General features: G+C 32.5%; 3 protein-coding genes across 6 annotated transcripts in view; 2 read left to right on the top strand and 1 right to left on the bottom strand.

Moving 5' to 3' along the window:
• Positions 1–11,075, top strand: part of LOC119840858 (sodium-dependent neutral amino acid transporter B(0)AT3) — a 14,898-nt gene extending 3,823 nt beyond the window's left edge. The window contains exons 2-5 of the mRNA XM_038367635.1: positions 5,713–6,384; positions 6,901–7,262; positions 9,963–10,226; positions 10,514–11,075. Coding sequence (XP_038223563.1) covers positions 5,713–6,384; positions 6,901–7,262; positions 9,963–10,226; positions 10,514–10,700 — 1,485 coding nt within the window. The 3' untranslated portion in view covers positions 10,701–11,075. The remainder of the gene's footprint in view (positions 1–5,712; positions 6,385–6,900; positions 7,263–9,962; positions 10,227–10,513) is intronic.
• A 3,620-nt stretch (positions 11,076–14,695) lies between these two features.
• Positions 14,696–20,636, bottom strand: LOC119840831 (sperm-associated antigen 7 homolog). Of its 2 annotated transcripts, XM_038367595.1 has the most exons (4): positions 20,541–20,636; positions 20,331–20,427; positions 20,101–20,211; positions 14,696–19,304 (listed from the first exon to the last, which is right to left on the bottom strand). In XM_038367595.1, the coding sequence occupies exon 4, from the start codon at positions 18,969–18,971 to the stop codon at positions 18,267–18,269; it is 705 nt and encodes a 234-aa protein (XP_038223523.1). In that variant the 5' UTR covers positions 18,972–19,304; positions 20,101–20,211; positions 20,331–20,427; positions 20,541–20,636; the 3' UTR covers positions 14,696–18,266. The 2 variants fall into 2 exon arrangements, with proteins under 2 accessions (XP_038223523.1, XP_038223522.1); XM_038367594.1 differs by having other exon boundaries at positions 20,331–20,619.
• Positions 20,637–21,091: 455 nt separating this feature from the next.
• Positions 21,092–25,350, top strand: part of LOC119840798 (lysophosphatidylcholine acyltransferase) — a 47,866-nt gene continuing 43,607 nt past the window's right edge. For 2 of the 3 annotated variants that reach the window (XM_038367552.1, XM_038367550.1), the window contains exon 1: positions 21,092–21,400. In XM_038367552.1, coding sequence (XP_038223480.1) covers positions 21,272–21,400 — 129 coding nt within the window. In that variant the 5' untranslated portion in view covers positions 21,092–21,271. The remainder of the gene's footprint in view (positions 21,401–25,350) is intronic. The other variant, XM_038367551.1, reaches the window with a different exon arrangement.

Raw genomic sequence — 25,350 nt, 5'->3', positions numbered from 1 at the left:
CGCGGGCGTGCCTCCCTCAGACCCCGCACCTCACCCCCTCAATAGAGGCTAATCGCTGAACTCACCTCGCCTTAAAATTTGTTAGTAGGTTTTGTGGTAAATTACCAACCTGAATGTAGGAAAACCTTTATTTAAGGATACTTAAAAGTTGGTTTTATTTAAACTACATAATTTCCTCAAAAATAATAAAAGTGAATACGATTAATCATCATCAGTCCATATATGTTCCCACTGCTGGGACGCAAGCCTCCTATGAGGGTTTGGACTTTAGGCCATAATCCACCACGCTGGCTAAGTGTGGGTTGGCAGATGTCACATGTCGTCGAATTTTTGATTCTCAATAATGCCGGTTTCCTCACGATGTTTTCCTTCACCGTTTCGAGTTTCGTGGATACGACTATTTTGCATAAAAATGATACTGTTTTATATTGATTTCTATCTAACATTCCGCCTGCCGTTTAATCAAAGGAAAAACACATAATTGGAATAATGAAATGTTTCACCGCGGTTGCCTATGTCATTCTCTAGACTCCTAACTATCTCCAGACACAAAAATCATATCATAAATCGATCCATTTTTAAATTAAAGACACAAACAAAAAACATACTTTCTCATTTATTATTATTAAGGATATAGTTATCATGTTTAGAATCAACCAATATGATCATAAAAGTAAGTCACAGCCTGAATAGCCGACCGTTGTCATATGTTCTAAGAAGTTTGCTCAAATGTGCCAATGATCGCTACTATCAGAACTCTTATAAGAGGCCTATGTCCCTGCAGTGGAAAGACAAACCTATGGGCAGTTTATGATGATGATGACTATGTACAAATAAATTTAAAACGGCTCTCAAAATAGTTCAGACGATAAGTGATTTTCTCTTTTATTCTGACCGATATTGTGACTAAAAAACACCTTTGAAAATATCTATCACACTTCTACAGAAGAGTAGCTATATATTTCCGTTATACGCATTGCTTTTCATTAAAAATAGATCACACGTCCCAAGTTATTAGAAATGCACAAGACACGTGAAAGGATATTAAAAAGTTCCTTAAGTACCTACCTATGAACGAAAACTTTACGGTGTTTCACGACGTAAGTTGTACGAAACGGGACAAGGTTATGTAGAAATCCTAGCTCCCCATTTTGTCATTTTTCAATGTTTTATGAGTTTTCTTTAAATGTAGCTTTCTAACTTGATTCATTGATATGTCAAGATTATAATATACTATATAATAACTATATAATAATTATTTGTTTCTGTCTAAGTTTGTGCAATAAACTATTACAAATAAATAAATAACTGTAATTAGCAATACAGTGATTACTATATTATATTAAGAGCAAAAATAAAACAAAAAACAAAAATAAAAAGATTGCTTATAATTTACGAATTCCGCGGAATACTGTCATATTATTTAAAACAGTTGTTATTTGTTAATAATATTTTAATTTTTATACAAATAGATCACGCTAACACACTTATTTAAGAGATAAACGGCCATGTCATTATGCGCACCCGGTGATCACTCACACATTTATTTATTTATAATTGTATTTATAACGGTTTTACACCAATAACATTCATTAATTTCTATAAATTGTACGCCACATGGCAGATCACAGTGAAACACATTTATATAATCTAACGTTAATTTGTACATTATATATAAGCTCTCATTACAATGATTAGTGAAAATTAGTATATGATAATAACATATAAACAAGGAAGACATTCAGATAGTAGTTAAATTAGACAATCATAATACATCATCCATGTATCATAGTTGTTTTTTAAATAAAGTAGTAGGTTTAGTGTAGTATGATAATTTTGTGTCATTAATTTTACTCAAAATGAAAAAAACAGCAGTCACAATAAAATCTAACAATGCTCTTTTGTGTTCAAAAACTGAATGCAAATGCATCCTTACTTTAGAATACTTCGCTGGATGAACTAACAAACAATAGATTGATAAAAAATCTAATATTGAAACGATAATAATGCCATAATAAAAAATAAACCACAGGAAAAGCTTTAGTGTTGCAAAATATGAAAATAAAATAAACCTTCGCAGCATCTGTTACGTTATTGATTCGATGAAACATGTTTCAGATATCCGCAATGACAGTGTATAAATATTATTTATGATTTTAGAGCTTAGATTACTACGTAAAAGCTTAAACAAAATATAAGAATGTTTTATAAATACACTTGAAGTGAGTTATACAGACGTTTAATCAAATTAAATCAAATTAGAATTATAATTATCCAATAGGCAATTATAATGTATATATACACGTATCACAAGCAAGTACAAGCAAATTATATTCAGATTCTTTATAATGCGTAGGAAGAATATAGCATGCAATCTTTATTAAACGACTCATAGTTGGTCATTGTCAGAAAATAAAAATAAAAATAAATGCATCGACTCTAGGACTGGAAATTGCATATTTATTTTGATTTTAATTTTTAGTTTTATAGCATTGAAATGCTTTATAGATGAGAAATTAAAAAAAAATAGAAAAAATTTGATCACGTTGTAATATTTCTTATTTTGCATTTGTTTTTATTTTAACATTTTGGGAGCGAACATTTTGGGAGAGAACATTTTACCACCTCATTAACTTTACGATGATAAAAACTTCTTTGAAAAGGGTGCAATTTAAAATGAATCTGGAAAAAAGTTTCGTCCTCTCACAAATTAAAGGTACTTTTTTATATTCACTAGCCTACTTAGGGCTTATTTTTAAAGATTAGCAAAGTTCTGAAAGGCTTTATAAATGGTCGGCAACTTTGTTACGCCTGATTGGAGATATAAATTGAAAACTTTGCCGTTGCTCCAGAAAAAAATTGGATAACTTGATTCTAGGAGTACTTTTTATGGCGTTGATTGAAAACTTACACCTCTGAAAATGTGTATGGTGGGTAGTGCGGTGGTAGCGCTTACCATCAGGCGACCCACCCGTTCCATTGCCGAATATGATATAAAAAAAGAAGAAATCTTTCGGCACGATTTCGGCTATCCCAAATCGGGGAAGGCCCACACTTCCACAAAAGATTGGCGTCAAAGAGAAGCATGCGAATGCTAATGTATTTCGTCTGGTGAGTGGGGGAGCCAGCGTCCCGTATTCTTATCCTTTCCCTTCCCAGTCGTTTACTTATTCCTTCTCCAAATATACATGGGCGGTTGGGATCGCTTCCCTTAAAGTGAAGCTCGGATGCCTGCACAAACATAAAAACTCAATCAGCTCAAATCATATGCCTGTGACTAATTGTCCACAATGAAATATTAATACGATTATTCTTAATTTCAAAAATCGATTTGGACGAGACGTAGAAATTAATTTCGCTCCTATAGTAAATAACCACTTTGTATTGTGATATCTCAAACGAGCTTCCAAATGAAGTCTACATCAAAAAATAAGTGTTTGTGCTTTTTAGAAATATTTATGCAAAAAAAAAAAAACTTTTTAATTATTTTGGCGAAAGGCCAAGGTGTGTTTCAATTTCAGACTTGACTTGCTACAAACGTAGGCTTTATACTACGGCGTAGAACAAGCATGAATGCTGCTACGAATAGGGCTACGATTAGATCTACGAATCCTTTATCCTAAAAGGTCTGTGTAGGATAAATTTAGATGTATCTCTAAAAGAACATAATAATTAAATTTATTGCTTTGTTATATAAATAAAAAATATGAGTAGTATGAAAGTCTACGTCTAGTCTAGTCTAGTCTGAATATATTCTTGATTTATTTAAAGATTATAGCTAAGAAGTTTTTATGTAATACTGTTCATCGGTTACACATTATTGTTATTCAAATATCATATCGTATACATTCATACATTTAGCATCTTAGTTTTCAACAAAAGCTTTGAATGTAATCTTTCCAGCGCTATTCCCAAATTAAGAAACCATTTCAAAGCGTATAATATGTCTTTATAATTTCTTCTTTGTAAGATTTATAGTTTGTGAAAATTTTACTTTTACCCGAAAGTCATTTTTAAGCTTCTTTCATGCGATTTAATTTGGATGAAATAGGTTTTTCATCGGGTCCTCATATATTTCGAATGCTTGTTCAGTCAATCGAAAGTCGATAATTTACCACTAATGCGACTATTAATAATCGGAACGAACAACTTTTCTTCGAGCAGAAAAAGGTAAAAAAATATTGCGATAAATGCAATAAAAGATTATTTCGATCAATTTTTATTCTGTATTATTTTTTTAATTATTAGATTTTGCTTTATATTAATAATTTAATTTGATATAAACAGCTGTAATCGTTAAAAAATTCAGAGTAAATATTAAATCAACATTTTAGTTAAAGTAACATAAACATGAAACTAAAAATTTTATTTTTATTCGCGATTAACGGTTCGAAAACTTTTCTTTTTGGAAAATGTTAACCATAAAAGATAAAATTTATAGCATCAAATTCTATAAATAACAATTTATAATATAGATATTAGGCTAGCAGATGGCACGAGGAACAATAGCTAATCTCGAAATGGAGATTGGAATAGAGTATTGTTCTTTTTATAAATGGCAAGTGGCAGCCCTAGCAAAAAGCGTGGGAGTTTCCATGATCGATCGTCATTAGGGCTGCTGTAGAGAATTTATTAGAGTAGGTGAAACTGTTCATGGTGTACAATAATAGTTGAATCTTGTTAGTTAATGATCACAACTATACTTAGACGGAATTATTAGTTTCTCCGGGGTGAAATAAACAATGAAGTTAAAACAGACGTGAGATTAACACAATATGTACATAATCTTGGTTGATTCAATAGGTCAAAACAATATAAAAGTAAACGAATAGGAGAATAATAAATTAGTTATATACTAGATTAGTTTTCCAAATATTTTTAGGACAAAACTGTTCAGTGTGTTTGTTTAAATCGTGTATTCAAATGTGACATGAGAGTGAAGGATTATTAAATATGGAGGTCTATCTATTTAGACTATTTATTCACATTTTGAAGCACTGGTAAGGGTGGGAAGTCCCCCCACCTTTCCGCCCTTTCCACTAGTTAAAAATATGTAGGACTAATTTCAACCCAACACCCGCGACCTCACCACTAAAAGCGGTTCAACGAATCATAGTAGAGTTTAGTCGGTATTCTATCGCTACAGTGGGAGTCCAACATAACCCACGGTCCTTTCCTAAAGACAATGGGCTAAATGTATTTTCCCTTAAAAAACACGCCAAAGGGAGGCACGGGTAAATTCGCATGTAAGGCTAGTTGTATTACGTGAACGCTTCGATTTAGGTCATGTTAATACCAGCGAGGCGTTGGCTGTTAATTGAGAATCATAGCAGTTTGAACGATGAATTAGAGGCAACATATCTCTAAACTACGATTTTATTTTATACCTGTTCTACGTTGGAAGCTATAACAACAGAATTCTTTTCCTGGAAAAACATATAGGATAATAATTTTAAACATAAAATCAACATTTCAAAATATATTATCAATTCTGTTGCTGTATATTCGACTCCGCATCATGTTGATTTAACAATGTTGCTAAATAAAAGGTTAACCATAATAGCTTCAGTAGAAATCAACTGATGAACAAATTTGTGTTCGATTATTCAGCTTTTTTATTTATTTGTTTGGGGTTACTTTTAGTCATGGTCACTGCATTACAAGAGTAACTAAGAAATGACAATGATTAAAATGACAAATCTTTTGTTTCAGATGAGCAGTCCAACTCAATATTTCTGGTATCGGACCACATTACAAGTATCGGAGGACATCAATTACCCAGAAACATTTAATTACAAAATAGCCCTAGCCCTCATCATAGCCTGGATTTTGGTATACATGTGTATGATCAAGGGTATTGCATCTTCTGGAAAAGTTGTTTACGTCACCGCCACTTTTCCCTATATAGTCCTGGTGATCTTCTTCTTCAGAGGTATCACTTTGAAAGGTATGGGAGATGGATTGATACACTTGTTTACACCCAAATGGCACAAGATATTAGATCCCGTTGTCTGGTTAGAAGCAGGAACACAGATATTCTTCTCTTTAGGCTTGGCGTTTGGAGGCCTCATTGCCTTCAGCTCATACAACCCCGTTGACAATAACTGTTACAGAGATGCCATTATGGTATCAATGACTAACTGCTTAACATCTATGTTCGCTGGCATCGTTGTGTTCTCAATCATTGGATTCAAAGCGACGATGATATACGAAAAATGTTTAGAATCGAGGAACGAGACGCTTCTAGAACTTTTCGGGTCAGCGTACAAGAGTATGGTGTTGCCAGAACCGGGACAGAATGTGACGGTTGAAATGAATGGAAATTTGACTCATTTAATAATGCCACATTTGCCGGAGTGTGATTTACAAAAGGAATTAGATAATGTAAGTTATAATTTGAATAAGATTCGACTTTTTCTTAAATCTCAAATAAATATTTTTTCGTTGTTTGGTTGCGACTATTATATAATCTAGATCCGGCTTATAGTTTCATTTCCCTAGCTTGGACCTTTGCCAAAGAAGGACTTTATTGAAATATACAGCGCACGTTTGAGCAAAGTAATAATGTATATTGCCATGCTTTACCCTGTATTACTATAGGTTTGGGATTAAAATAACATTGATTCTAGTTATAAATACCTTATGTTATTTTGCATTATGTAAGTGTTTAGTTTCAAAACTTATCTGTTTTTAAATTATAAAAATTTAAAATTGATTCTATGGTGCATAAAAAAAAGTTAAATATTTACTAAATAATCTTAGAATCGAGATTTCACTTGAATAACAAAAAAAGTCAAGACGAACCTGCAATGGAAATAAAACCCTCACAAAAAATGTTGTCGACGAACCCAAAATTCAAAAACACTTAAATACCTACTATAAACATTTTTCCATTTGCAGACGGCATCTGGCACCGGCCTCGCGTTCATTATTTTCACGGAAGCGATAAACCAATTTCCTGGCGCGCAATTTTGGTCCGTTTTATTTTTTCTAATGCTGTTTACTCTGGGCATAGACTCGCAATTTGGGACATTAGAGGGTGTGGTAACTTCGATTGTGGATATGAAGCTTTTCCCGAATTTAAGGAAGGAGTATCTGACAGGCGGCATCTGCCTCTTGTGTTGTTTATTGTCTATGGGATTCGCACATGGCGCTGGCAGCTATATTTTTTTACTGTTCGATATGTACAGCGGTAATTTTCCACTGCTTATCATAGCGCTGTTTGAATGCATCGGAATTTCTTACGTCTATGGAGTTAAGAGGTAAGTGATCCAAGGCTACACAATTTATTAATTTTTAACGTTAAAATGACTTTTAAAAGGAAATATTTGTAATAAATCCTACTAATATTGTAAATGCGAAAGTTTGTAAGTATGTGTGTGTGTGTTTGTTGCTCTTTCACGCAAAAACTACTGAACCGATTGCAATAAAATTTGGTACGTAGATAGCTGAAAACTAGAATAACATATAGGCAACTTTTTATCCCGATATTCCTACGGGATACGGACTTACGCTGGTGAAACCGCGGGCGCAGCTAGTTATTTATATGTGTTACATTTTTATTGATCACGCATCCAATTTACTACCGTTCCAACCATAACTTAGCCTCGATTATTTATTATTTGTTATTAAAGCGTTGACGCTATAATAACAAATGGTTGACTATTCACATCATCAATCACGGTTCATGCGATACAGTGTAGTGACAGACAAACAGACGGACTGTCTTAGTCGTACATTTGCGTACGGAAATCTAATAATGATTAAAATTCAGAGTTTTTAAAAACACACATGCAACAAAATGTTTAATTAGGTATACTCGTAAAATATTTCTTTATGGACATTAAGGTTACCAACATTTATTAAGTTAAAAAGAAAACGAAATAAATAAAAAAATTTACGTTTGTTTATAAATGGAACATGTTAGATAAAATCTTTTATACTCAGTTAGTTCTGAATAATCCAGCAGACTAGTTTGCCCCTTTCAATGATCACGTAGGTGTTCACTGTTCCTATCCTGCACTTCAATTTTGTTTTGCCTTTTATTTTAGCGTGGGAGTTACACTAGTAGGAGTGTAACTTAAGGTCAAAGGGTACATCTATTCAATTATTAACTTATATAAACATCTTTACTATGTATTTAGATGCTCATGTATGCGGGCGTGATTAAATATAGAAACCCGTGTCCTTTTCCTCATATTAATTTTCAGTTTTTTTCCCCTATTCTCTAATCCTATTCCTACGAATATTATAAATGCGAAAGTTTGTAAGGATATTTGTGTGTTTGTTGCTCTTTCACGCAAAAACTACTGAACCAATTGCATTGCAATGAAATTTGGTACGTAGACTGGAATAACATATAGGCAACTTTTTATCCCGATATTCCTACGGGATACGGACTTACACGGGTGAAACCGAGGGGCGCAGCTAGTAGAATACAAAAGAGAGCAATAACTTTGTATAATAATAATAGTCTAATTTTCTATAACGTGGAGTTTGTATTCGATCTTAAAAACTTAAAATTATATTGGTGTAATAATCTCTATATAGATCAAATTCTCGTGGCTAAATGTTACTTACCACTCCTCCGTAACGGCTGGACCAAATCTCATGATTTTCTTGTGTATACGGGTAGGTCTGAGAATCATCTAAGATCGATTTTACGAAAAAATGATAAGAGTAAGGCGGAACAGCGATTGCCTGGTCAGCTAGTTATTTATAAATTTAGACAATTTAATTTAAAAATAAATTGTTCGTATTATAAGAGCAATTTTAACAACGAAAAACAAAATTAACATAACGACGATTACACCGAAAGCTCTTTATAAAGTGCTTTAAAGAATGATAAATAAGAGTATTCACTCTTATTGGGTTTCAAATCAATCGTAGTCTTAACGTGAAAATGTTTTCATACAAAATGACAAAGAATAACAACCATCCTAAGCCCTCGCAATGAAAGAAACAAATCTTTGCCCATTTGCGTAAATGTTGCTGCTATAAGTGCGAGGGAGATAGCACGATTAGCCGATCGAAATATATGAGATCACTATTAAATAAGCCATAGTACATTTACGGTTATATTTTAGACTTTTAACCGACGTTCGTATTAAAGATGTAATGTATAAAAAATATTCTTGCAATAATAAACACAACTTGAACTAAGAATTTGGGGTAGACTGTAATAAACATACTTCTATGCTTACCTATTTTGTAATTTCCAATTACAGTACGTACACCCACGTAATAAAAAATAGAATACTTATAATACGTTCCAATAGTCGATATTGAACCCATATATTCTTCAGAAATATAACCAATACGGCAATTGGGACGTTCTAATTTCACTGAAACATGGTTGAAACATCTTTTAGGGTTCCGTACCCAAAGGGTAAAACAGAATCATTTACCAAGGGTCGCCGTACACGGGCCCCATGCAACAGCAACGGTTGGCACGGTCACAAATAAGATGGATGACCAATTTTTATTGTAGTTCCTCTTCAGCTTATTTGTTTATAGAACCCTAAGTGTCGCGATTAGTACATGAGCCACATCTATCTAACGGCCCAAATTGAGAGATTTGAGGTTTGAAACAGTGCTCCGAATTGGTCCTAAAATGACAGAGACAGAAGGAGCGAAATACTTGACCCGATTTTTTTATGTAACTAGCTTTCGCACGCGTTAATTTCGGAGTACTTTTATAGATATTATTATATATTTACCTTCCGCTTAAATCACTATATCTATTAAAAAAACCCATCAAAATCCTTTGCAAAGTTAAGATAAGATTTAAGATCTAGCATACAAAGGGACATAGGGACACAGAAAGCAACTTTGTTTTATACTATGTAGTGATAATAAAATATTTAGAGATTTCTTGCCAGTTTGCGAAGTTCTCATTAGGACTTAATGGACATATAAGAATTATATCAAGATATTTAAAACCTTTAACAATTTTTCCGTAGATTCGCTGACGACATAGAGTCAATGACTGGCCAGCGACCAGGCATATACTGGTTAATTTGCTGGAAGTACCTCTCCCCCCTGGCCATGATATCGATCCTGATCTCATCATTTGCGGAATTAGCTGTGGAAGGCTCCGGGTACGACGCCTGGATCAGCTCTGAGGGCGACACAATAAGGAAACCTTGGCCGATCTGGGCTATTTTACTGGTTTTGGTCCTTGTTTTGGCCTCCGTGTTGTGGATTCCTGGTTTGGCTATTTGCAGGTACGTTCAGGGTGGAAACAATTATAATGTGATTAAATTCACCATTGTTTATAGTTTATAGTTGATTTTAACATCAATTTAAAGCTTGCCGCCCACTGGATTAAGTATATGTATTTCCACCATTTATTTGACCCATTTTTTGCAGCTTATCTGCAACATTCAGCAACAGCAACCATTTCTACTTTCAAAGTCTTGCCTATGTGTAACATAAATACATTAAGTGCATTTTCCAGAATAACTAGTATACTACTATAAACTACCAAAATTTTTATATTCTCTTCTTTCAGGTACTTCGGTATACCGGTTATAGAAGACGAGGAACGCGCCTGGTTCCCTGCTGAAGAACTTCGTGACTTCCACGGTATAGAACCTCGTCCAGTCTCCACTCTAGAGACTCTGCTATTCTGCACCAGACCAGACGGCACTGAGGGATGCTGCTGGCCAGGCTGCTGCGAAACCGATGATGAAGAATAGGCACAAATTATCACGTAAAATGAGCGCACAAAAAGGTTTCGATTAGAGTATAATGTAGATCTATGTGAGTTGAACTTCAAAATACGAGTATAGTACAATAACGAAATGCTAGCAAAATTGGCTGACCTTATGATACATATATACGATCTGTTAAAAACTGTGTTTAGAACATACAATATACATTTTTATACGCAGATGACTTAAATAGAAACGTATAAAAGTCAACTGGGTTTAAAAATTACTGTATTAAATACCTAAATTCATATCAAGTATCAGGATTATCAAATACTTATATAAGGTAAGATCTCTTAGTGTAAAAAGACTCAAAGCAAATGACAATAATTGACAGAATTGTTACCATACTTGTTGCTGCGATGTGGCGATGTTGCACGGCAAATAGAAACGTATAAGCACACTTTTACGATAGAAGCAGAACACGTAAGAAAAAAAAATTGCTATGACAATAAATCTTGTTAGTCGAAAGAGATGAGAAGGCATCGAAATAGCAAAAGAGGTGTAGGTTAAAGGTAAATATTTCACTTCCTAAACGTGTTGCATGTTTCATCGTTTATGGAGTAGGTAAAGCATGAAATTATGGACTGGACAATGCATTGTGAATAAAGTCCGAATTACTTTTGTTGTCTTTATTAAGTTAGTTTCTGCAAGAATTTTTCGCATTATGTTGGACGGATTTAATATATAATAATAAGTTGCGAGAAAGTTGTTCTTTGTAATTTGAATCCTTTGTTTGTTCCAAGCATCGCTAATTCTCTCTTGTTTTTACACAGTTTATTATGAAAATATTCATTATTGACAATTTTTACAGCCTCAAGTGTGAGTGCACAAAATATTTCAACTAGACAACACAAAAAGGGCATAATATACCTAGGTGGAACCAATAGTTTGAACCTACACATCTTTAAAGGTTTTTTACACTGATTTAGTCGGTAATTTTATGAAATGTTTTAGAGAATTTTAGCGTACCTTATAATTCACATTTTTTGTGTAAGTGTAACCGTTATAAAATCAATAAGTAAATACAAAAATATGACAATAATTGAAATTTACGGACGTTGTTACGTATTTAATTATTTAAATTATAACCACTGGTAACTCAATAATGGTATTACTACGATGAATCCTTGTGGAGACTATATATCTGTTTTTAAAAATATTTTTAAGAAACATAGGATTTTAATTTATAATTAACCTACTTATATCTTTGATTAAAATATTTTTCAACATATTAAAATAATTTTTGATATTTTTATATTTACACTTGTTTAAATGTTAAAGCTGTATCTAATTTTATCTTTGAAAATGATCATAACCACACTAAAAAGTATACAATAAAATGAAAGAATTTTAACTTTAGCGAGACAATATACTTACTTGTAAGATGAAGACAATACTTTATGATAATAAGAATTAAATATCAAATAAATGTATTATTATATTTTACAATAAGTTTACAGTTGTTATTGTGGTTTTTCTGGATTAAAATAACTAAATAAGTCCATCTTTTTATCCACGACAATAAAAGTTTTAATAATAGAGTAGTGTGTCATCATAATTAGGCTGTCTAGGTTGCCCATTACCACAAAAGGGCGTCTGGAACCTAGAGATATTTCATAATAGTAGGTATTATCACAATAAAATCTAATAAATATTCATCTCAGCTAATGTGCGGCCTATACTGAATAACATCTCATTTCCATTAAATTGTTGTATCTTGCTAAGCTAGTTGTACTCAAACTTTAGAAATTTATGATCGCCTGGATTGGCCTAGTCCTTAATTTCCATCCGTAGATGGAAAATTAGATTTATAAACAGGTCACCGTAAATTGTAAAAATCGGCAGATATCTAATCCGAACCTACCGAAAATAATGCGTTTAATTGTAAGCTGTATGTGGCAGATTAAATAGTTTCGATAGATTACAATCTTGCGGGATGGTTAAACCTAATGTAACGGTGCTTACAATTTCACGGTGACATACATATTATAAAATGCAAATGACTGCATATAATACATATACATGTAGAACTAGATAATATTTGATGTGATAAAATTTATTGTTGTTACATTTTTGACTAATATTGCTGATCTTATTCTATATTATATAACCTGTTGATATGTATTTATAGCTTAGACGTTTACTGTAGATAAGTTGTCCGACAATAATGATGGATAATAATTTATTCAAGTTTCATTACTTTGAATTGCAATATTATAGATTTATTGTTGGTATATCAGATGCACAGGACACGCACTTGTGAATGATATTCGTAGGGATTCGAAATGTTTGCGCACATGTAGGGGAAAAAACATGTGAAAATGTCGTCCTACACATATAGGTGTGTGAATGTGAGTTACCGACATAATGTTTCCAGAGATTATTATATTTTTAGAAAGCGCATCATGTTTTTTGATAATGCTACTTATTATAAATTATCTATGGAAATCCTTCCATAGTACACAGATGGAGATATTATTATTTTTATTGCATAGTATCGTATATTTACCCAAATACTTTTCACGATGGATTGTCTGATACAAAAAATATGATAACAAAACCGAGCACGTAATTGCCTTGCATTTGTTTTCTTTTTTTAATAAATATCGCAAACAAAGGCTGGATTGTCTTTGAAGGACAGTAAAAGTAAGCTACAAGTGTCTTTGAATGTGGCAGCTATAACACCATTATATAAATTTATCTTATGATAGGACTTAGGAATTTCTGTAAGCATATCTCTTACGATTAAGTTAAAGTATATTTATAGTAGTGAAAGCTTTTGATGTTGTATTTTATCAATTTCACAAATCACGTTATTAACCCTACATATCAACTTTAATATCACACAATGTACCATAAGTTTTATTCATTGTTAAAGTCAATTAAAAATTTTAATCTGAAAATTGTGACAATGGGTTGTTGTATTATTTAATTTTTAATTTTAAAGTAAGCACAAATTTGTTATATTTTTATTATTTATATTAAAATAGAGAACTTTAATAGATAAAACGTTCAGAGTACTTACCTATTCCTATGTTTTGTGGGCTGTAATGTTTGTCTATTCTATTGCGTGTTAATGGTAAATAAATGTTCAAATAAAGTGATGGGAGTTTTTGTTCATACCTACTTGAATTGTTTAATATTCCTAAATAAATTGCAATAATAATTTTAGGGTTTTCAAGAGTAAAATTTGGTTACTCCAGTTTATTCGTTATTATAATTCAAATATTTTTTTACAACTAAACTTGTTTTAGAAGCGTTTATCTGTCTCTTCAATGTTTACCACCTAGAACTGGCCAGAAAGTTTTTAAAACCCAGTATACGATTAAATTGTCATATTAGTCGTAATAAAAGCATCATCACAAGTAAGACGTATTTTTCTTTATAAAATCATTCAGTTTATCGCATTTTAAATTCAACCTTAATGACCGAACACTCAAAAAACCTATTTTAAATCTTATCAATGTGACAACTCTGAAAATATTATTTTCAAGGTTATAAAAGATATTTATCTTCACATCCAAACCCCGCGGAGCGTGCACGCACACTAGCATGATAGACAGTACTACTTATACGTATTATTCCGTTTCATTCCTATCTGCGAAAAGCCTGTAAGAATGTGTGGATGTTTTTTACTCTTTCACGCAAAAATCTTTGTTGGGATCTGTATGTAATTTGGCAAAGAGATAGAATAGATCGTCTGGATATAACGCGATTAAGTCCGCAGGGTACAGCTAGTACAAACATAAAGGTGAAGCTAATAAAACCTTGTTATTTATTTATTCATTATAATTAAATATTGTTAAAAAAAAGTGCGTCGCAGCTTAAAGATACCATCAATATACCATACTGGCTGAGTAAATGCAACAGTTCAGCTTCCTAGTGCGTGCTACTGCTGCGCCATCTTGTGATACAAGCCGCTTAAAAAATATCACATTTTGTAAGGATCAACTCACGGGAACTTAAATAAAAACAAACAATTTCAGCATACTTTTAATTTGCTAACCTTACATCGATAATTCCAAGTACTGTCAGGTACAAAAATAGCTATTCAAACACAACACAGTAATAAATATATACATCGTGGTAATTGTATTGTCACTGAAACATATCTTTGAATCGTTTATCCATAATAAGTTTAACGTAAAGAGTTACTTATTAAAAATAAACGAACGCTTAACATTTGATAAACATCACGCAGGTATCATTGAACTAGCATCTTTCACCTTTGAGCTAAATCAGATACATAAGTCTGAAGATAGGCGTGAAATAATAATAATAACAGCATGCTACTGTGTTCCGTTCAGTGGCCAATATTCTTTTCCTTATCCGTTCCTAGTCCTTCATCCATTAAGCCTTTCCTTATCCCTTATCATATTAGTTAGTTTAAATTATCTAGTTTGAAATGTCTACATGGACCCTACTACATTGCTTTAATGTTAAGTACAGGTTGCGCATGCACAACATAGCGTAGGAATTGGACACAAGCCACGTCTTTACAAAAACTAATTACACTAAATGTTCCTGAATTCCAGTTTGAACACAGATAGTAGGTACAAACCACGTCTTTCCAAAAACTAATTACAATAAATTTTCCGTTCGAACACAGATAGTAGGGTATTTAAGAATTTGTATACTTAAAAAAATGTTAATATTTAAGACATTTTTGCATTTCAATTTGGTATCAGTAGGGTGTAAAAACAGCCTTACAGTTAAAGCGAGTTTCAGAAAAGTAAATGAATAGCTTTAGTAAACTCTGCTGCACGCGCTTTGCCATTTAGACTTTGTTATATTAAATTGACTTATAATATCACATTTAATAAATGTGATAATGACGTTAAAACGTCACTTGGAACTTGGAACACTTCAAAACAAGAAACAAGGTAAATTTTTTATAATTTCTTAATTACAATATAAAATCATGTTTAAATTTACTTCATAATTGTTTTAATAGACAATCATTCAACGTTTAAATTTATTATTGCTTAGATATACAACTTATATAATAAACACTGCTTAATTGATATGACCTAAAATTATTTAAAAGAGAAACCTAAAAAGATTTTACAGGCGGTAAGAGTGAGGGAGACAAAGCATAATTATATCACACAGAAAAGAGATGAATATATTTTATACAACTCTTTATCACTCTCTAAAATAATCTTATTTATAAATCATTCCCAGAAAAACAGTGTAGTCCATAAATAAAAAAAAAAACAAACTAGACTACGATGTTAAGGTATAACTTTTTAATTATTTCATTTTTAACACATCTTACGCACTGACACTGACATGTCAAAAGTAAGCGGCCATGACGCCATGTTGTTTTTTGCTCTTAGAATACTGTTTCCATTTATTAAGCATGTAAAAAAACCAAGAGATTAATACAGTTTCTTTATTCATAATGCCTGTGCACACTGCATAAGATGACGTAGCCCACTAAACTTAATTAGAGCGAAGGTCTAGGCCCTAGGGTAAACTTTCACATTTTATACTGTATCAACATGATTCAACGTGAATTATATATTTTGACCTATTGTCATCCTTACTGACAATATAAATGGGAAAGTGCGTTTGCCTTTCTTTCAAGTCGCGAAGGATGCGATTTTGTGATACAATAATTTATTGTCTGGTGATAGTAAGGACGCTAGAAAGATACAGACTGCATTAACCGTGGTAAAACATCTCAAACCAGTGGGAATAGATGGCGCTATTTTAAAAATGTGACAATATATTATGACAAAGTCACAAACTGTTTCCCTTTACCACGCACGGGTAATAGCCTGTTATTCATAAATTTTCATCAAAATCGGTTAAGTGGCATAGACTTGAAGAGACAGACAGAGTTACTTTCCCATTTATAATATTAGTAACGGATTTACTATCTAACGCAGTATTATCAGAAACATAAAACTATTCTATGTCGACCCTAACTATTGCATTGTTAATCTTTACATTTGAACAGCTCAATCGATATAAAAATATTAAACTTTTCTATTAAATACTCAATCATAAGAATGTTTGCATAAAAAGAGCACATTTTTATTAACTAGGTACAACTGCAATTGTAATAACTTCATGTTATATTAGCTAATTTTCTTATAAATATGATGGATAATTTTAAATTATTTTTTTAATTTAAAAGTTCGGTGGGTTATTGCTATATTCATATTTTTATAACGCTAAGGAGTTTGTTTATTTGAACGCGATAACCTGAGTAACTATGGGTCCGAATTAAAAAATTCTTTCAGTGTTAGACAGTTCATTTATGGAGGAAGACTATAGCGTATAAGATCATGTATCATGTACTATAGGGTGAAACCGCGGGGCATAGCATTATAACCTATCTTTACTATGGATCTTATTGTAAAGTTTATAAGTGCAAGCGAGATAGAATACCAGCTAGTAATAGGCTTGAGTAGTTTATTATGAAATTTATCCAGATTTCTCTAAATTATCTCTCTCAGATAGTCTAGGTGAATTTTTCAACTGGGCGTGGTAAGAGAATTCCGAAAGTATGAGGAATATCGAATAACACTGGGAGGAGTCATAAGGTCTGAATTTTATGAAAATCGAACTCATTTGTAAAAAAAAAACACATTCTACATTCTTAGACCAATTGATCGAATGAGATAGTGAATTTTCAAAAGTCTAACGATAAAACTTTAGTATCAAAATTCCTTTCAGCATTTTTCGATATTCCTCATTTTTTCGGATTTCGCTTAACACGTCCTATTGAAAAATTGATTTTAAAAAGGGTTTTTAACTTGAATATCCAAGCCAAAATATCCAGCGAGAGAAATAGAAATTGATACAATTTAAAGGCATTAAGCCTTAATCGTAGGCGCTACTTAAAATTTTGCTTTTTTTCAAAACAAACTGATCAGTCAGCAACAGCTACGGTAAGCTAAGGGTTCGCAAGTGGAGCCGCATTAAACGACAGGCAGGAAGGGTCCATACTTTACTCTAGTACTCAAAATACTATACTATGGTCTCTGAGACGAGGGTTTTCATCACAGCCTACTTCCTTACTCCGGTAAAAATGTTCCGCCTAATAAATGATGGGTTTTTTTCACAAATCGGTTGTGCTATACTATTGATTACTGTACCTATCTATTCAGTCGAAATATAATTATAATGCTCGAGTAATCACTCATTAAAAATAGTGCAATATCTATGAGGATCTAATCATGTTGTAAAGAATCATTTTTTATTATACAGGGCAGTTCATAAGATTTAAAAATTTAATGCAATGTAAATTCTAGTTTTTTAGACAATTTCATCATTCAATCTTGTAATTATCTAATTGATTTACTGCACCACATAAACGTGAGTTTAAGGTTTGTTTTATATGGAGCGACCACTTCATGATACTACTTTAAACCCTCGAGGTTATAGAACAGGTTATTTTCATTAGTGTTCTAACTTCTAATGCCTCTTTGTTTACTAAGTTAAAGAGTCAAAAACAATTACTGATGTAGTTAATGACAATTTAAATAACTCCATATATCACAAACCTCCAACGCAGTTTAAAATGAAATACTTTAAATACTAGATATTTTCATTACCCTCTGCCGACTGCTTCTCCGTTTCGATCTTTCTCATTTTCTTAGCTTTTATATCCGCCATCGTTTGTTCTATGGAGCGTTGGTCCTTTTTATTTTCACTTGGCACTTCTCCATAGCTTTTATTCATATTCGTTTTGTGCGCAGCATCAAGGGCTGCTTCCTGACCAATCAGATGAGCATACTTCTGTTTATAAAACGTCCCACTTATCTCCTCTTTATTCTTTCGCTTTCTACTCCTCTCTTCTATGTCTTCTTTCTCCGCTTGCTTTTCCATTTGTCTCCTTTTTGCCATTTCTATAGCTTTTTCTTCATCCCATATGCCGCCGGACTTACGCACCGCAACTTCGTCTTCCGAGGGCCCTTTATCTTTGAGATACACTACGGAATATCTATCAATGCCCTCTTGCCCAAAGGAAAACACTTGAACACCAGCTGTTTCTGCGACATCGCGAATTATAGATCTGTACATTTGATCCATGGGATCAAACTGCAAATGTTGTTTGGTGCCATCTTTCATAAAATCGCTAATCTTCTCCTCAACCCGCTGTCTAAATTTATTTATCATTATCTTGTTTTCTTTCTGCTTCTTTTCGATAGCCTCTTTCTGTTTCCGCATGGCATTTTTTTGTGCCTCGCTCGCCGTTGGCGGCTTCTGCATTGAATTCAATATAGAGCCAAGTAGATCCATTTTTAAATGTGGTTTTCTGGGCAGAAGGAAGTATATGCAAGAATTTCAGAAATTCTGCCTTGCCAACTGGTTGGGAATTTGAAGTTATCAACAAAATGAGATGTTTCTAGACCTTTGAATGAGAGAACCCTTAATGATGTTTCAATTTGGGCACAAATATGACTACCAAATGTAACTGATTCTGAAGCAAACTGCAATATTTGTTCCAATGGTGGCTGTAGTGGTGTTCCTTTTACTAATGCTGTTTGAACATTGAAGTCAATGTTTTTACAGTTTTCCTGAAGTAACTTGTTTTTATAGCAGAGTTTTTCAAAAAGTTCTTCTATTGATGAGCTGAAATAAAATATTTCTTTGTTAAAAAAAAACAAAGTTCAATTAATAAAAACTGTAACAACACTCTTTAATAAGCCAATGCAACTCTAATTTCATGAAATTTAAAATCACATTCTATTAAAATTGTTTCCCTACAATAATTTCACATAAATAAATAACTTACAACTACATAATAATAAGTAGAATTTGGATTTGTTTTGCACATTTATTTCAATTAAAAAACAACTCGGAAAAATTTGAATAATTTTATTTCACTATTAAAAAGCACATTGTTCTATACTCTATTAGTGTTTAATGCTAGGCATGTATACCTGGTCTATCCAAGTCATGATATATAATAACAGATTTTTACTATCATATATTTGAAAATGGCGTTCCACCCATGACTTCACCAACATAGTCTAAGAAAATCCTGCAGCGCCCATTCCTGTTCTATTAGCAGGATAAAACCTATTCTATATCCTTTTCTAGGTCTTTAACTATATTTGTACAAAATTTCATCCATACGGGTTGTTTAAAGCTATACTTTGCACCATACAAACTTATAATTGTTTGCCAACTAATAATTCATCTTATTAAAGTACTGTTTGTTGGTGGTATGTAGGTACAAAGAAAATACTTGTTAACTATTCACTCAGTCTAATTTTGCAACAATTCTTACAAGAAACACTGGATTATATGCAAAATGGCATTTCTTTATTTACATGTATCTCTGTACTTGTATGAAGAATACAAATGTAAACAAAATTGTTAACTAAAAACATGTATTGGTTAGGTTTTAGATTTTTGTACTTACAGCTCGGTTTGTATTTCCCGTATTTCGGAATTTATAATGTTGTGGAGTGAAGACAATAATTTGCTTTGAAGCCCCTCGAATTCTTGCAGAGGTGTGTTTATAATTTGTGCTCTTGAACAAAACGCAAAATGTTTATTTACAAACACTCACAATTAAATGAATAAAGAAAAATAGAACACATCTCGGAAGTAACAGTATGCGAAGAAGGTTATTTATTATTATTCACTTACTCCTTTATATTTTTGCAACGGCGAATTATTTTATTTATGGATACGGCGTAGTTTTGGCAAGTTTTCAAACACGTTTTGGATGTGCTGTAGAAATCTTCTAAAAACGAGAAGAAATCAATGATTTGTGATTGGATTTTAGTTTCCATTACAAAATTGTATTATCATATTGCACATGAAGCAATATTGCAGGAAAAAGTAATTTTTGCTTACATAAACTGATAAAAACTTATCAAGACTCAATTTTTAAACAAGAAATAATATTAATATACACAGATTATAACCACTCACGCAGTTCATTTGTCAATTATATGTCAGCTGCCAGATGTAAATTGTGTTTAATCAAAAGTAGACATATTATAAAATTGAGTTTATTTGCAAATCGTTAAAGAATCGTTAATCAATAATGTTAAAAAAATAACACCTTTTAAAATACTCCTGACTGAAAGGAAAATTACAATAAATACGGTAGGTAAGGAAAAATAAGAAATTTATAGATCATGTTATGGAGGGAAATTAAAAAACATTTATTTTTTCTAATACGCTTAAAATTATCCGGTGCATACTGCATGCTATTGTCACAGAGTAAGATTGCTTTCAGAACAGTCACATTTACGTTCGTGTCACAGAGTAGATAATATAGTTCGTGTTTGGTCGGGATGTCTCGGCAACAGGTCGATTGCAATCTGAAAGCTGTCAAAATATTGGACCAATGGCGCAACATTTTTTTAGCGAAGCATACATTCACAAAACAAATCAGTTTGTGCTTTCTCTCGCAATAAGATGCATGTCGGACGCCATCGCGTTTTCCATATATAAAAATTACGTGTTTTTTATTTGAAACTGTATGCGTACTCATACTTAATCTGTTTCACATTTGAGTAAGATGTGTTTTTATTGTTTATTTTAATTTAATATAGTTTTGAAGTTCATAAGTTTCGGTGATGCAGGTGAAAATGAATGGTAAAAAGCATAGTGGAACGGGGACTTTCTCGTCAGACGGCATGAGAGCCGAAATTTTAAATCCGTTTGTACACAAATTGGAATTAGACAACACCTACGATAAAATCAGGGTAAGTGCAATGAAATCTGTGAAATAATAGTGTATTGACGAAACATTATTATTGTTTGTCTGTGAAATAAGCATTTACATATTGTGCGCAGGCTCGGGCATGGGAAAGAAAATTATATAAAAATACTTATGCATTATGATTTGATTTTGTTTCGAATAAAAAGCTATAACAAAATTTATCGCGTTTATGACACAATTAAATAGACACAGATATAAAAAATGGACCGGTATTATATTATTATGTGAAAAGTCATTTCCACGCAATCCTGTTTCAATCGTGCTTAAAATTTGTTTGATAATATATCATTCATGTTTAGCTAGGTTTTTAAATAATGCTGAAAAATCGATAGTTTTTATATGTTAGGACTCTTTACGGTGACAATGGCACATTCGTAACAAAAAAAAAAAAAAATAAAAAAAACTGTATTCTTATTACAAACAAAAGAACATGAGCCTACGTATGTCTAGTCTATGTTTATAGGAATTATATATACGAGCGTGACTTTAAAATATGTACCGGCTATTTTCGGCGAGAGCAGTGTTTTCACTTAACTTGTTTTTTAATTTAGGAAAACTAGTTAGATAGATATCTTGTTGTAATGAATGTGAAAGTTTGTTAATTTTTTTAATATAATGTGTATCATTGGTTTTCAATAACCACATAATTTTCCGACCTCAAAATAACATCGTGGTATCTTCATTCTTCGTGAAATATCCTTATGATCGCAAATCTTATAATTTACTTCAAACTTGACTTAAAGTTCTTTCATTCATAATGTGTCATATTCTAATCTCTTATATTGAGCGATATCTTGCCAGTACCTTCCAGATAAAAGGCTATGATGAAAATTTCTTGTTAAGAATTTTCTGACGAAGGTATCAGTGACGGTGCTCACGCTGTTAAATGAACACTGTTAATATCTGAGTTCAATTAAACCTTGGTCCCTAGAATATTACATAACCTGTAATATCATTACCACCATACCATTCGCTCGTAACTTCCTTCTTTCCTAAGGATAAGCTTTGAAACGACTTGATATGTTTGAATTTGGAACGTCGAATTTTTATTTTTTTATTACTTACATGCACAGATCAAAATTTTCCAAACCTTATTATAGACTGCACAGCTTGATAGGTGGTATATTATTCTACGAGGATATAATAAAATAGAATTTAACGCAAAGAACTAAATTAAGACTGTGTCGCTATCATAAATTTATAACGGTAACAGTGGGTCGATATCGTGACTTATATAATACTGAGATGCAGTTACTCTAAAAATACACACTAATACTCTGTACGCAGAAGGTTGAATGTGTTTTTATAAAAAAAATGGTGCTTGTAATAATATCCAATGAATAATAATTTACAATGAGTGGCTTAAATATTGTTATAATGACTAAAGCTAACGTGTATGCGAAAAATGTAATTTTACTTTTGGTAGAAGTCATTTTAAATTTTTGTTTACATACTTAGCACGTATATACCTATTATTAAATAACATAAGAAATCAATTATGTAATAAAAAAAAGTTTACCTCCAACTAAATTTTTGATCTCACTCGTCCAACTGTTTTAAAATAATCCGGATCTAATAGGCGAAAAGATATTGAAATAAATACACTGGTTTAAACTATTAAATTTTATATATTTTATTTGAAACTAGCTGCGCCCCGCGGTTTCACCCGCGTGGGTCCGTATCCCGTAGGAATATCGGGATAAAAAGTTGCCTATATGTTATTCCAATTGTCCAGATGATTTTTTCTAATTAGGTACGAAGAATGCTACTTAAGCTATGTCGTAATGTCAGAATTATTGTCTATAGTAATCAAACATGACGCTATTATAATAGTATTGTGTAAGTCCAGGCAAATAGAAATTTTAATATAAGAGGTTATAACGCAATGTTGTGCGTATTCGAAAGAAAATTTTCTGAAAAGTTTACTTAAAATATTATTTTACATTTAACCCTACAAATACTAACCTACCTGGGTGGGGAACCCAACTAGTATACAAGTCCTAAGGGTTGGGGTTGCGTTATGGTAACCTGCATTTATGTCACTAGGGTAACTTAAAGAGTTTTGCATAAATTAATTATGAACTTGGTAGTATAGTTTCCGGTATTTCGGATTCCTCCTGGTCTATTCATACTTTATCGTGCTGCCAACATTTCATAAAAATACAAAGAAGAAACCTGATACATATATGTTGGAATCAATCACATCAACTTAAAGTGATAACAAAATAAATGGACGTCGAAAAGCTATATGATTAATAATAATATAAATGACCATCGGACCACCCGGCTTCGCCCGTGGTACATATATAGCTTATTTCTTAAGAACCATATAGGTGAAACAGTTTGTAATGGATCCAGTAGTTCCTGATATTAAAGCGTTCAAACAAACTCTTCATATTATTAGTATGGATAATATATGTAGGACAGTACAATACAACATTCGAAATATGCCATCCTAACATCCTACTAATATTATAAATGCGAAAGTTTGTAAGGATGTGTGTGTGCTTGTTGCTCTTTCACGCAAAAATTACTGAACCGATTGCAACGAAATTTGGTACGTAGATAGTTGGAGACCTGGAATAACATATAGGCAACTTTTTATGCCGATATTCCTACGGGATACGGACTTACGCTGGTGAAACCGCGGGGCGCAGCTAGTAGGTAAATACGGCAATACGCTTATACAGGTAACATTAGGTGTACATTTGCTCTTATCTACAGGTAGATAGGTATAGCATGTGTACTTGTGATACATTACGTGTGTCGTGTGAGTAAAAAGCCCCGAAAGCCTCTTTCCTCTCCAAGTTTCAATACCTGAGATAGGCTTTTCAGGTCTTTTACTTTTTTGAGAGGCTGTTTAGTGAAAGTTTAAGTAACTAGCTATGAAATGTATGTTTGTGTGTCTAGACCTTAACTCAATTGAAAATATTTAATATAAGCGAAATTCCGTCATCAACTGTGTATATAATACTAGCTGCGTCCCGCGGTTTCACCCGCGTGAAGAATTTTTGAAATCGGTCCAGTGGTTTTTGCATGAAAACGTTACAAAACCTACAAAAATACAAAAGTTTTCTCTTTATAATATTAGTAAAGACAAAGTATTTAGAAATTAAAGACTTAAATGGATTTTTAACGCGTTTTATGCAGTCATTATACTATTAACCTGACGTTTCGAACACTTTACAGCGAGCGTGGTCACGGGGAGACAAGAAAAGACGACGTAGTAAAAAAACTCAAAGAATCCCTACTAATATTATAAATGCGAAAGTAACGATGTCTGTCTGTCTGTCTGTCTGTTACGCTTTCACGCCGATACCACTCAACCGATTTTGACAAAATTTGGTACAAAGATAGAACTGAACTTGTGAAAGGACATAGGATACTTTTTATCGCGAAAAAAGCGTAGAAAGGGTTGAAAGAGGGGATGAAAGTTCGTTATTGTCAAACCGATTTTGATGCAACTTGGTATGAAGATGGAGCTAAACGCGGGAAAGAACAAGCCATACTTTTTAATGCGAAGAAAATACACCTTACCATGTCGCGCGATATAAGCGAATTCTACGCGGGCGAAGCCGCGGGCGAAAAGCTAGTAATGCAATAAATATAACAATTTTGACAATTACTACAAATCATTTGAAGGTTATTTTGATGTTATTATCCAATTACAGTTTCGTCATATTGTCTGTGGTGCCGAAAGAAACGCTATGGAGTAAGTATAAGATTAATTTCATACAAAAAGCGATACACGAGTATTTTGATTGTTCGTCCGTTTTTATGAGTTCAACGATCGCTTTATTTGCTTCATGATTTATCAGACCATATATTATTTCTGTCTATTTGATCGACACATTCATAGGTAAAGTTAAACGAACTTACGTTCGTACGTTTATTTACTTTTAAACGAACATTATGTATTTATCTACATTATAT

The sequence above is a fragment of the Zerene cesonia genome, chromosome 7 (assembly GCF_012273895.1).
Source record: "Zerene cesonia ecotype Mississippi chromosome 7, Zerene_cesonia_1.1, whole genome shotgun sequence".
Taxonomy (NCBI): Eukaryota; Metazoa; Arthropoda; class Insecta; order Lepidoptera; family Pieridae; genus Zerene; species Zerene cesonia.
This window is presented reverse-complemented; position numbering and strand designations above follow the sequence as displayed.

Excerpts from the sequence above, each read along its gene's own strand:
- LOC119840831 (XM_038367595.1), bottom strand. The coding sequence starts at position 18,971 with ATGGATCTACTTGGCTCTATATTGAATTCAATGCAGAAGCCGCCAACG.